General features: G+C 43.0%; 1 protein-coding gene across 1 annotated transcript in view; it reads right to left on the reverse strand.

The window, feature by feature from the left end:
• CD226 (CD226 molecule) overlaps positions 1-14,674 on the reverse strand; it is a 96,194-nt gene that overhangs the window by 30,638 nt on the left and 50,882 nt on the right. The window contains exon 4 of the mRNA XM_034944014.4: positions 2,095-2,439. Within this exon, the coding sequence (XP_034799905.1) occupies positions 2,095-2,439 (345 nt within the window). The remainder of the gene's footprint in view (positions 1-2,094; positions 2,440-14,674) is intronic.

A 14,674-nucleotide genomic window follows, 5' to 3' on the forward strand; every position in this document is an offset into this window, starting at 1 on the left:
ATTTTCATTAAATTCTAAGTCCAATGTATGTCTCACCACAGTTCCTAGAGGAACAAGGGAGGCTTGATGTGGTCCAAGGTGATTGTGTATGAAAAGATGCTATTCCCTGAAAATGCTCTCCTTATTATACACAGAGCTATAGTGGAGGCTTCTGTTTATACAAGACCTTTTCTTCTTCATTTTCAACACAGGAAGAAATATCAGTTTGCAATATGAGCAAAGTCTATAAAGGGACAGCCAAAGCCTAGCAAGCGTTGGCTCTACAAGTCTAACATAAGTCAAAGGTAAATTAGCTGGCTGAAAGCATGTGGAAGGGAGAAGGGAAGGAAGAAAAGAAAAGGGAATGGAACAGAGTGAAAGAAGGAAGGAAGGGAAGGAAAGATGGAAGACAGTGAGGGAGAAAGGGAGGGAGGGAACTGTAATACAGGCCTCTACACAGAACTCTATATGGACCTCTATATTTGTACTTCTGTAAATAAAAAAAAAATCACTTTTTCTCACAATCATACAAAGTGGATCTAGGTTTTGTGGGGGCTGGAATCTTACACAATTTAAGGATTCATTGTGACAAAAGAGACAAATGCCTAATACACAAATAGTGCAGTGCTTTGGAAGGGGCCTGCTCAAGTGGGAGGAAGGAAGGAAGGAAGGAAGGAAGGAAGGAAGGAAGGGAGGGAGGGATGGAGGGAGGGAGGGGGGGAGGAGGGAGGGAAGGGAGGGGAGGGGAGGGAAGGGAGGGGAGGGGAGGGAAGGGAGGGGAGAGAAGGGAGGGGAGGGGAGGGAGGGGAGGGAGGGGAGGGGAGCAGATGGGGGCAGGGGAGGGGAGTGGATGGGGCAGGGGAGGGGAGTGGATGGGGGCAGGGGAGGGGAAGGGGAGGGAGACAGGAAGGGGAGGGAGATGGGGAGGGGAGGGAGACGGGGAGGGGGAGGGCAGGGGAGGGGGAGGGGAGGGGAGGGGAAGGGGAGGGAGACGGGGAGGGGGAGGGCAGGGGAGGGGGAAGGTAGGGGAGGGAAGGAAGGGGAGGGGAGGAGGGGAGGGGAGGGAGGAAGGAAAGGAAGAAGGGAGAACAAAGTGAAAGGTAAAAATAAATTATTTTCTCTTCCATGTCCCGACAGTGAGGAAGCTGGCCCAGAGGCAGAGCCGGGAGAGCCTGGGATGGCCTTCCTCTCTCTCAACTGTAATGCAGGCCTCTACACAGACCTCTATATGGGCCTCTCTATATTAGCGCTTCTGTAAGTGAAAGAAATTACTTTTTCTCATACTCATGCAAAGTGGATCTAGGTTTTGCAGGTCCTGAAACACAATGAAAGGCTTCATTGTGACAAAAAAAGACAAATGCCTAATACACAAATAGTGTGGTGCCTTGGAGGAGGCCTTGGAGGAGGTGGAAGCCCCAAAGGCCAATTTCACCAGCACAAAGATTATACTCAGTAATGGTCACCAAAGATCTAAGTCAGTGGTTCTCATAGTGTGTTTGGGGGTCCCTGAGGATCCCTGTGTCCCTTTTGGGGATCTGCAAGGTCAAACCTATTTTCCTAGTAATATTAAGATGCAACATCAGTCTGTTTCTGCATCCACATCTGAAAAAGACTGAGAGAAAAAAAGGCTCCTGTCTGGCAAACTGGCAACCGCATTCTCAAACACCTGCTGAAATGCACTCAACGCAGCCCTGCTTCAGCCATATCCACCTAGCACTGTCTCGTATTGCTGGGGTATGTGGGGATTCTAACACCTTATCACCACCATCAAAAATATTCATGTAATTAGGAAGATAGGAGTTCTACAGCTGAAACCTGAAGGCTGGTAATACCATATGTTTTTCAGCCCTTTACCAATTTCTTTTTAAGTTTCAGGATGGTGGCAGATAAGAAAATTGGAAAGATTTTTATCGCTGTATCTGTGATTGATGGATTCACAAGATAAAGAAACCCTAAATACTAGAATAATGGCCAACTCACCTAAATTCAGCCATTTAAAAAAATGCTGAATATGCGCATTAAATGAACATGTTTACCATAAATAAAAACAGAGACCAGCCCACGGGGCTGGCTTTTTCCATGTTTGACACCAGAAGATGTCTGGTGCTCACTCACCCTTGGCTACAGTCAATCTCATCACGAAGGTTTCGTTTTCTCCTGCGCTGGCCTGCAAGTGGCAGCGGTAAAGCCCCGAGTCTGAGGCCGTGACATCGGGGATGACGATGACGCTCCACCTTCCGTGGCTGCAGTTGCTCACTATTTGTCTTGGGAACTTGGAGGTGAAATTTCTGCCATGGACCAAGTTGCAGTAAGTTAAGAGGTCGATCTGACGGGGCTGGATCTTTTCCCACCTCACTGCCTGCACAGGCCACGTCATCTGAGGCTGACAAGTGAGTGTGACATTCTTTCCAGGTTCCGAGACAATGTGTCTATTTGATGGCACAGCTGCCTCAAAACTATCTGAAAAGAAGAAGCAAATGATCAGATCCAGGTTGTCAAATTTTGGGACACCCAACTGGAAGATACCTAATCATAAAAATAATTGGTGATGTTACCTAACACAATTCTTCCGTTGTGAATGACCTCTTTATACTACTTTTTTTTTTTTTTTTCCTGAGACGGAGTCTTGCTCTGTCGCCCGGGCTAGAGTGCAGTGGTGTGATCTCGGCTCACTGCAACCTCCACCTCCCAGGTTCACGCCATTCTCCTGCCTCAGCCTCCCGAGTAGCTGGGACTACAGGCGCCCACCACCACGCCCGGCTAATTTTTTGTATTTTTAGTAGAGACGGGCTTTCACCATGTTAGCCAGGATGGTCTCAATCTCCTGACCCTATGATCCGCCCACCTCAGTCTCCCAAAGTGCTGGGATTACAGGCATGAGCCACCGCGCCCAGTCGTGAATGACACATTCTTGTAAGACAAAGGGTTTTTTTTGTTTTTTGTTTTTAAGTCCGGGAGATAAATAGAAAAGAGGATATGATTGTTCACACATAGTTCCGTAAGTGTTACTTGGTTAACCATGTAGTGAGAAACACAGCCAAAACCCCTGGTATTTTTCTGGGTATCATATCAAGAGGCTGAATTTTACAAAGAGACTGTTAGGCAATAATGCTGGGCTGGTGTCTCTGACACTGACCTACAGTATCAAATGTTCAGGTTATAATCATTCTGGCTAAGATTCTGACAGTTATGAAAAAGATACCAAATCATTCTCACTGAATATACACATGATCTCATTCTTCAGATATACAGGGTTGTCTTACACATGGGTAGAGTAGGGCCCCACATGTGGTATCAATTCTTGATACCATGAAAGTCCACCAGTATTCTCCCACCTTCCTCACACCATTTCTGGAATTCCTAGCATAAAGTACTCAGTAATTGTCACTAAATATCTAAGTCCATGGTCCTTAGAGTGTGTTTGGGGGCCCTGGCATCTCTGTGTCCCTTTAGGGGATATGCAAGTTCAAATCTATTTTCCTGGTGATAATGAGATGAAATTCCCCCTCTTCACTCCAGTTCTCTCACAGGTATACAGTAGATATTTCCAGAGGCTCTGCCAGCTAGTGGTATGCATGCTCGAAAATTCTTGTGTTTTAAATTTTGCTCAATATTGATTTCTAATACAGTAAACATGACAGATATAGCGTACATAAACAAACACTCCCTGAGGGCCTTCAGTAATTTTTAAAATAGCATAAAAGGGTCTTGAGACCAAAAAGTTTGGGAACCTGATCTAAAGAATAAACGGTGGTAATTATTTCTTAAAATTAAGATAACCCAGCAAGGTAACAAGTGGATCTATTTATTAGTGATGAACACCTTCTTTCTTCTGATGGCATCACTAATGCCAACAAATCCTGACCTGCTATTTCAGTAGAGTGAGGCCTGGGCAGTAATGATGTCACAAAACTCTCTGGCACTAAGGGAGAAATGCAAAAAGTGGGAAGTCATCTGTCACTTCAACTATGTGACAGTTTCACTCAGGACTGGCCCAGGAGCCATTGTCTTGGCATACAAACAAAAGAAAAAAGAAATAGAGAAAGAGAGAAAGGAAAGAGGGAAGGAGAAAAAGAAAAAAGGAGGGAGAAAAAAAAGGAAGGAAAGGAGACAGAGAAACAAGAGAGATGTCACATTTCGAAAGAGAGAATGAAAGCAAGTCTAAAGTGCAGTAAGATTTGCCATCTATTGAACTAGAATATCATGTCTACGATAGTTTCAGCCACACCAAAAACTAGCTTCTCATCTTCAGCATGCGGTTCCATGTGTCAAAATGTTGTAAAAAGAAAACCACAGCACTCCAGCTTTCTCCTCTGTACAACCGTTTACCAAAGGTAGCACTTTACCCACATAACACACACCCGGAAAACATTTCGTCTCTAAGTAATAAAGCAACACAAGAAAAGGGGAAGAAAGAAAAGCAAAGGAAGAAAATTCATTAAAAAAGGGAAAAAAGGAAATAAAAGCTTAAAAGAAACAAAAGGAAAATTAAAATAAAAATTAAAACAGGGAAAGGAAGACGTGAGAAAAGAAGGAAATGCGTGACAACATAAAATCAGATGCTAGCACACCATGTGGAGAAATGAAAGAACATAAATGAAAAAAAGAAGGAGAAATCGACTTTCATGTGAGCCCTTCTGGTCCCTGGGAAGTAAGAGGCAGCGTGAATGCGTGTCCTCAGTGCTCACACGCACAACTGTTTTGTGTTCTTCTTCTCTCTGGATGCTGCCCCGTCCAATCTCAGGAGCTTCCTTTGTCTGCCTATCTAACCAAAACCATGCTCTCAGGCCCCCGTGAACCTGCCGACTCAGGTAGAAACAGGGGTCTACTCATAGCCGTGTCTGCATTTTCACAAAGGACAATGCAGGAAGCAATGGGGAAAATCCTAGAGGGGATGCAGCTGTCTTTGGGGAGCAAAGTGCAGGGAGGTTACAGCAGAGGCTCCATGTGAGGACCTAGACCCGCCTCTCAATAGACTCAGCCTGGAGGTGAAAGAAGCGGTTCCCAACCCTAGAGCCAGGTGGTTCAGAAGCTCAGAGTAGCCCCTGATTAACCTTTCCTGACAAACAGAGTAACTGATTGGTGTTAGATGAAAATCAAGACCTATTACGAGGTCGGCCAAACCTGCCTTGCCTCAGATATTGCTTGTGGCTTCTCAGACCACAGGCTCTTCCTGCAAAGCTCAGTGGAAGGCAGCTCAAAATGACCTTGAAAAGAACTGCCAGAAAGAGGCCACACAAACAAGAGAACCCTGGGATCCTGATGAACTTGGAATTGGAAAGTGGATTCACGTGAAACAGACCAAAATGTCGTAGTTAATTGGGAAGAAAAAAATTTGATTTCAATAAAACAAATACAAATAATGAAAACCAGCTTATACTTATATGTAGCTATGTATTAATACTTAGAATAAACATTGAATAGACTGTGTTGTTTTCCCATGATTTTTATTGCAGGATATCATGATTAAATATTCTCTATTTTGCATGTGGCTTCTCTGGCTTGACCACAAATCATCCTTGGAAATTATTTCAGTGCTTTATCACTTTTCCAACCACTGCTCATGCCCTGGGTACCCCAAACATTGCTGGGTACATCTTCACATCATGCCACTGCCCCTGCCCACTAGCACCTCCCTGGCTACTGACCTGTCCTCCTCACCATCCTCACTGGTCAACAGTTCTGCATGCAGTTTGAGCAGCTCTGCAAAATCCCTCACCAACTTCACAAAACCCTGAGTCATTTTACTGTCAGCTTGGTAAACCCAAGCTTTTGAATAGCTAGACCATTTTAGACTGCTCTGTACTTCGCACCTAGAACCATGCTTGGCATAAAGTAGAAAAGTCAATCAATATTTTTTGGATAAAAAATTTGCCAACCTAAAGAATGGGAGGAAATATTTGCAAACTATGCATCTGACAGAGGTCTAATATCCAGCATCTATAAGGAAGTTAAGCAAATTTACAAGAGGAAAACGACCCCATGAAAAAGTGGGTAAAGGACACAAACAGACACTTCTCAAAAGAAGACATATACGTGGCCAACAAGCATATGACAAAAAGCTCAATATCACTCATCATTACAGAAAGGCAAACCAAAATGACAATGAGACACCATCTCATACCAGTCAGAATGGCTATTACTAAAAAGGCAAAACATTACAGATGCTGGTGAGGTTGCAGAGAAAAGGGAACGCTTATACACTGTTGGTGGGAGTGTAAATTAGTTCAACCATTGTGGAAAGCAGTATGGCAATTCCTCAAAGAGATAAAAGCAGAACTACCATTTGACCCAGCAATCCCATTCCTGGGCATATACCCAGAGGAATATAAATCATCCCACTATAAAGACACATATGTACATGAATGTTCACTGCAGCACTAATCACAATAGCAAAGACATGAAATCAACCTAAACGTCCATCAGTGACAGATGGGATAAAGAAAATGTGTTACACATTCATCATGGAATACTATGCAGCCATAAAAAAGAATGAGATCGTATGTTTTGTGGGAACATGGATGCAGCTGGAGGCTATTATCCTCAGTAAACTAATGCAGGAATTGAAAACCAAATACCACATGTCCTCACTTTCAAATGGGAGCCAAAGGATAAGAACTTATGAACATAAAGAAGGAAACAACAGACACTGGGGTCTAGTTGGGAGCGGAGGGTGGGAGGAGGGAGAGAAGCAGAAAAGGTAACTATTAGTTACTGAGCTTAATACCCGGGTGATGAAATAATATGTACAATGAACCCCTGTGACACATATTTACCTATGCAACAAACCTTCACATGTACCCACAAACCTAAAAGTTTTTTTAAAAATTTTTCTAATAAAATAAAACTGTATTTTTGACTTTAAACACTTGAAAAAATTAATTTGCAATTCACTTTGCACTCAATGTGCATGTATTTTTATTGATTTTGGGGGAGATTTACACCTATAATAACCCTAATATTAAGAAATATATTTAAAATAGTATTAGTCATGCCTAAACGAATTGATAGTTCTAGGCAACAATCCTCAGTGTCTGCAAATTCACAAATGCCATTTATGTTTCCACAGTACCACCTTGGACGTCATAGCCTTGTCAAAATAATCAAACCTGATGCTAATCAAGCCTCCAAATCTAACCACCAACTTACAGAACTGCAAAGAGCAGAGAAACGTATCAAATGCCACCATGGGAAAGCAGCCCATGGGAATATGAAAAACTCAAGGTGACAACAACAACAAAAAAATGAAAGGTGGAGAGGAATAAACCTACAGGTTAAAGGGAGGTATTACACAGTAACAATGTGTGGAGCTTGAAAAGGAAAAATTCATAGAACTGGAGAAATGCAAAGTAGACACTTAATAATTTTAAGAAATTATTGCGGTTTTGTGAGGGGTGAAGGTAATGATGGTATCATGTTTATGTTAAAAAGAAAACTCATCTTTTGAGATTCAGGCTAAAATATTTATAGATGAGATGACTTAATGGCTGGAATTTGCTTCAAATTAATCAAGGGAAAGAGAGAGTGTGAGAAATAGAGAACAACAACACTGACCCAAACTTGATAGTCGGCGAAGCTATATACTGGTCACAGGGGAACTGATTACGCTATTCTTCCTATTTTTGTATATGTTTGAAACTTCCATTAAAAAAGCTTTAAAAGTATTTGTTTGTGGCCGGGCGCAGTGGCTCACACCTGTAATCCACTTTGGGAGGCCGAGGCAGGCAGATCACGAGGTCAGGAGATCAAGACCATCCTGGCTAACATGGTGAAACCCCGTCTCTACTAAAAATACAAAAAATTAGCCGGGCATGGTGGCAGGTGCCTGTAGTCCCAGCTACTCAGGAGGCTGAGGCAGAAGAATGGTGTGAACCTGGGAGGCGGAGCTTGCAGCGAGCCGAGATCGCACCACTGTACTCCAGCCTGGGCGACAGAGCAAGACTCTGACTCAAAAAAAAAAAAAAAAAAAGTATTTGTTAGTACAAGATTTGAGAAGCAAGAGAAGGAACCTAAATTGGAGTCCCTGCTTGTGAAAGGTACTTCACACACCCAATCTCTAATCCTAACAATAACATCCAATCAGTATTAATGTGCCTGTTTCACAGTTGAAAAAATATATATACTGAAGTAGCTTTCCCAAAGAGCTGAGCTGGCAAAGAACAGAATCAGAAACGCAACAAACTAATTTGGTTTTAAAGCTCATACATTTTTCATGCCAGAACACCACAAATGCTAAACTCTCTCCTGCATCTTTAACCTCCAATTCTAAGTGGACTGTTCTCTCTCTCACCTCTGAACGGGATCTTTCTCCCATTCCTGAAAACCAACTTTGGACCTTTTGGCGCCATCCAGTCCTTGTTTCTTCTTCCCTATTCATTCAAAATTCCAGGAGTGGGTTCCCATCCTGCTCGGCCTCACCCTTTCCCATGTGTGCTTCGACACAATCGAGCATCCATTTCCACCCTTCTACCAAGACTGCAAGTGTCATCAGTGTTCTTGACCTGAATGCTGGATGTCCAGCCCTCCTGGAAATACTCTACCCCTTGGCTTCTGTGACATTGCACTTGCCTGCCTCTCCTCTCTCCTTTCTGACCTCCCTCTGCTATCTCCTTCATGCTTTCTCTTCTTCTGCTTGTCCCTAAAAAAAATGTGTGTTGTGCCCCCAGGAGTCCACTGCCCTTCCCTGTCTACTCACCATCGCTGAGTGAGCCTATCTACCCTCCTTGTTCAACTATCTCTTAGGTGCAGATCAAGTGCAAATCAATAGCGCCTGCTCAGTCAGACCTCTCCCCAGGGTTTCTAAAGCACGAGACGATAACTTGTTCTTACGATGCTTCAAACAGACTAAAAATTAAACAGCCCAGCATTGCCCTAAGCCATCTGCAGGAGCACTATTATTACACTAGCTAATTAGAAATGATGATAGTAGTAGCTCCAGTAGCTTCACGTATTCCCAACTGTGTCTAGACTATGAATATGCTCAATTAAGAACTTTTCTACAAACTCTTACTAGTCACCCAAATAAATGCAAAATGAAATGTTGACTGCATGATGACTAAGGAGGTCTCCTAAAGTGCCTGAGATAAAGTTCTCAAAAATAAGCAAGCAAAAGAAATAGAAAGGCAAATTCCCAGTTACAAGCAAGCAACAAAGTCCAGAAAGTGGAAAAACGGCACTTTTGAAGCTCATAGGGCATGCAGTGTGGGAGGATGTGCTGAGGACAGAAGGAGAAACACAGACACAAAAGGCAGAATTTTCCAAGGATGCCTTTGCCTCCCTCATAGTTCTGGCTGTGACAGCCAAAAAGTGAAAAAGACAGTCGTGGTGGACACTGAACTGAGCTGTCAGGCAGCTTCAAGCAGAATAGAAACAGAAGCCTCTTCCCTAGAACGCATCAGCATTCCCAGAAAGAGAATGCAAGCTCCTGCCTACACTGTAGACTCCCTGTGTGCATTCATTTCAAACATAGACAGCAATGACAGTATTGGATGGCATTTCTCTAAAAAGCTGCAATGTTCCCAGATGGCCAAGTTTGGGGATGTTACAGGTGGAATTGTGTCCCCCAACATTCCTATGGTGAAGTCCTAGCCTCCAGTACTTCACAACCTGATCTGATTTGGAAATAGGGCTGTTGCAGATACAATTAGTTAACATGAAGTCATCCTGGAATACGGTGGCCCCTAATCCAATATGACCATGTCCTTATAAAAAGGGGAAATTCTGACACAGGCATGAATACAAGCAGAACGCCATGTGAAGATGAATGCAGAGGTTGGGTTGATGCTTCCACGGGCCAAGGAAGGCCAAAGATTGCCAGAAATTGCCAGAAGCTAGGCGAGACCTCTCCTTGCAACCCCCAGAGGGAACCAACCCTGCTGACACCTTCACTTTGGACTTCAAACTACAAGACAACACATTTCTGTTAAGTTACCCAGCTTTTGGTATTGTGTGCCAGCAGCTCTAGGACACTAATAGGGAGTAAGGACCATCAGGACGACATCTTGGGTACAGTCTGGGCCTCGCCAGCACCCACCAGAAGCAGCAAGTCCACCCCGCTGAGAAAATCGGCCGTCTTCACAACACTGCTTCCCACGCATTGCCATTTCTGTCTTTCATCGAAAGTGCAGATAAAAGGGAAAGGACCAAACAAGATAAAAAATAAGCTAAAAGACCGCTTAACTGAAAGGCACAGATAAAGTGGGAAGAATGAGTTACAATAAAGAGATAAAAACACAACCCGATAAAGCCATCATGAAGGAAAGCCAGGCAAGGCCATTTGTGGAAATAAAAAAATGAAGGGACTAGATTCAGGCTGCGTGTCCTGCATGGCAAATCAGGATTCAGCCCAGAAAATCCATATTAAGAGATGATTTGCAGTATGTCCAAAGAGCGATTCCCCTGTCTAAGCACTGAACAGCAAAGGACTTGCAATGCAGGCCCCGGCAGGTTTGTGATTCAGATTACCCAGGAGTCAAAGCAACTGCTGAGACCACCCGCCTCCCCAGCTTCAGAGCCCAGGCTGCCTCCAGGGGCAGCTCCGTGGAGCTCCAGAATCTTGAGATTGGCTCCTGAAAGGTAACCGTGGGTCCCCTTGGTGTAATGTTTGTTCAGGTTCTAATTGTTAAAAAAATAACTTTCAATCTCTCCACCATGGTACAATGAGAATGATGCTTTTTATTATAGTCAGTATCATAAGATTTGCTGAATCACATGGAAAAGTCAAACTTTTGAGCCATTCTGCAGTTTCTCTCAACCAGAAAAATTACTGACTAATGGGATATAAGAATTTTAAATATAGGTAGTACATCTCTGAGGTCTCATAAAACCAAAAAATAAAATGCCCAAGAGCATTGGTCTGTTTTCTACTAAAATGTTACCAATTGGCCCCCCAGGTTAGACAATTTAATGTAGACTTTCTGCATGGCAGGTTTTTAACAGAAAAAGACATCAAGAGATTAACACCATCTCTAATGATTCCCTACTAGAGAATAGATTGTTAGTGATGGTCCCTGGAGACTACATTAAGCATTTTGTCCCATATACTTAAAAATATTTTCAGTATATTTTTAAAGTAAAATAATAAGCCTTGAACGAGTCCTTACTAAGTGCCAGCATTAAATGCATTACCTAAGCTAGTGCATTTAGTCCCCACAAATAAGTCACCCAGCTGTGAATGGCAGGACATTCTTACCTAGGCAGGGCGTCTAGGGAGCCAGTCTCAAACCAGCCCTGAGAAGGGACTCCGGTGACAGCCAGAGTTTTCTTTCTACCCTGCAGCAGGGCAGGATCTCAGAGGCAACATCAGCTCCAAGGATGCCTCTGCTCCTAGATAGCTTATTTTCTGATGCCTTAACTCTTATAATTAGAAATCAATTTCTGCACTTGTCCTTGTTAAAATGCATATAAAATTTTCAATTCCTGGCAGGCACCAACACATTAGTGTGAAATTGTCCATTAGATTGTTTTCCAAGTAGAAAGCAAGGAAGATGTTTCCCACAGGAGAGTGGCCAGCAATAGACTTGCTGTGGCAAAGGAGAGAGAGGAGAGCCCAGAACTAGCCTTGTCCCTGCCAAGGTGAGTGCACCGCGGGGCAGAGGGCAGAGAAGGAGAGTGAGTGGAAGTGCGGGATTGGTGGGAGACTCATACAGAAAGATGGACTGCAAACCAGAGACGGTGAAATTTTACCTCCTTTATTTTTCCTTCCTTTATTCATTCAACATTCATTCCTTCATCCACAAAGATTACTGGGTGTAAATAAAACACAGACTGGGTTAGGGGAGAGACACACAAGCAGATAATTGCTGTAAAAAGACGATAAGTCCTCCAAAGAACAAAGTGATGAAAGCACAAAGAGAGCCTGTAGAAATTCCCCACTGAGACCCTGATGGCATCTGCAGAGACCCAAAGAGACAGAGCTGTGAGTTTCAGAAGCAACTATTGCCCGACGGTGCTCACCAAGGTCTGTCAAAGATTCTCTCACCAAACACAAGGGTATTTGCCAGAAGAAAATCTATTTAGGACTCCAAACTTAAGCTGTTCGATTGCATAAGTTTGATGCCTTTAGAGCATCTACTCCAGGTTCAATTTCCTTCCTCTTCTCATATTTTCTGACCATGTCACTATTTTAGTATCTACTTCATTACATTTCTTTGGTATTTCCAGATGGCTTTGTGGAGAACAAATAAGTACCATTTGTGATGCATGACATACGAAAAATGACTAAGAACCAACTGATATAATGTTAGAAATGGGAAACCAAGAAACAGTACCTGCACACCCTCACAATGTACTCTACACATACTATATACGCCTAGATGTGAACTTACATATTTTGACTTCCATTGAAAAAAAGATGTAATAAAATTAAGTTAATTCTAAAACTAAGTTTTAAAACACACTGCTCAGGAAATCAGAGGTTCACCATTGCTAACAGTGTGATTCCTATCCAATTAAAATTGCTCTGAAAATTGGAAGATAATTTCTGCAAATTTCTGCAGGCAAAAGACATGATCTATGAAATAGAAGCCATTTTCTGTAGGGAAAGGAGAACACAAGGTCCTCTGGTCTTGCTCAGCGCTGCAAAAATCTCCAGTCAGGAATAGCAACAGGACTCAAAGAAAAGCAAACTAAAAATTCACCCTTACAGCTCTCTCCTGAAAATGTGAATATGAGCCCTATTTTGCCTAGCAAAATATTTCACGCTTTAACTGGCCGCAGGCAAGAAAGGTGAGGATTTCTTGGAGGACTTCGAGTTTCAGACAATATTCACGTTCGTTGTAAGGGAAAATGGCAAATGACGAATGGGAAGAACTGAAAGATGAAATCTTTGCTTGGGTTTCGCTAAGCAATAAGTTCCAAACACCCTGCAATGCAGGGAACTCCATAAAAATGGAGCAGGAGCCGGGCTTGACTCGGACAGTGAGCAGATGCTGTCAAGCTCTACGGACACCTCCTGGGACCTTTCTGCCTTCTTGAAGCACCCCAGCTTCTGTGCTCTCTTCTCCCCTAACAGCCAGCACCTGCCCCGCTAGGTTGGAGCACTGCCCAGGGTGGCTGGAGCCTGCCTGAGAATGCACACACTGATCAAGGGACCCTGATCCAGTGACTGACCCTGGTAGAGTTTGCTTTTCCTGACCAGGCAGCTTCCCTAGACTTCGCTGGATCCTGTGCCCTTGCTGGATCTCTCCTTCCCTTTCCAATCCAGATCCCCTGATGGGTTTCCCTGCAAACACTTCCTAATGGGTCCTTTTCACATTTATCCTCTTCTCAGGGACTGCTTCTGGTGAATGCAATCTAAGGCAAGCACAATTGTAGAACTTTACTAAATTGTACTTGGAGCCTAGAATCTAAATTTCCATCAGTGTGCCTGGAACCAGATTCCTAAATGTCTTTTTTGTTTTTCAGATGGAGTCCCACTCTGTTGCCCAGGCTGGAGTGCAGTGATGGTATCTTGACTCGGCACCTCCTGGGTTCAAGCAATTCTGCTGCCTCAGCCTCCCGAGTAACTGGGATCACAGGCACGCACCACCATGCCCAGCTAAATTTTTTGTATTTTTAGTAGAGATGGGGTTTTGCCATGTTGGCCAGGCTGGTCTCGAACTCCTGATCTCAAGTGGTCCGCCCACCTCGGCCTCCCAAAGTGCTGGGATTACAGGTGTGTGCCACCACGCCTGGCCCTTGAATGTCTTCTTGATAACATGACCTGAGTCAATGAAATCTCTCTCATAGAAGCAGAGGGTAGGATGGTGCTTACAGTGGCTGGGGATTAGGAGAATGAGGGGATAACGGTTAAGAGGGTACAAAACCTCAGTCAGACAGAAGACATAGGATTCTTCCTTTTTTGAGCTCCGTCACACAGCTTGATGCATATAAATAAGAGAGTATTGCCCATTTCTAAATTTCTAGAGAGTGAATTTCAAATATTCTCACCACAAAAAAAGTTAAGTATTTGAGAGGATGGATACATGAACTAGCTTGATTTAATTATTACACATTATATTTATAAGTTATAACCTCTGTTTGTACCCTATAAATTTATAGAATTATAAATTGTCAAATTACAATTTAAAAATTAATAACAAAACAAAACCGACTCTGTCTTTGACTCTCTGTTTGGCTCTATCACTCTCTCAAGTCCCAGCTTGACCTATCTCTCTCCCAGGACTTACCCACAGTAATCTCTCAGCCACTGAATCCTACGGCTCTCTCTTTCCACACTTTTGTGTAATTGGATATAACAAAGTACTGCACTTGCAAAATATAAACTGTCGTGTTTTCTATTTCTGTGGCTATGTCTTGCTTTTCTCAGTTATGCCAAGCTCCTTGGAGGCAAAAATAATTTCTAAAATATTTGTTTGTTTCTTGTTACTCCACCATGTTTCAAAAGCTTGCCAGTTAATTGTAGGGTGAATTGTACTCCTTCTAATCTCAGGAAAAACCTTATATAATAGCTTGTACATATTGGATGATTAATAAATACTTGAGAATTCATTTACTACATCTGTAGGAGTTAAGCACAATCTCAAAGAAATCTGCACAACAGCAAGAATGACTAACACAAAGATGATGAACAGTGTTCTTAACCAAACAGAATGAAAATTTGAGATATGGTTATTAGAGGCTTCCCTACATTGTTTCAACTGGACTATTAAAATAGTTGTCAAAATGAACTCTAATTGTAGCCCCTTTTCCCTCC

This window comes from Pan paniscus, chromosome 17 (genome assembly GCF_029289425.2).
Source record: "Pan paniscus chromosome 17, NHGRI_mPanPan1-v2.0_pri, whole genome shotgun sequence".
NCBI lineage: Eukaryota > Metazoa > Chordata > Mammalia > Primates > Hominidae > Pan > Pan paniscus.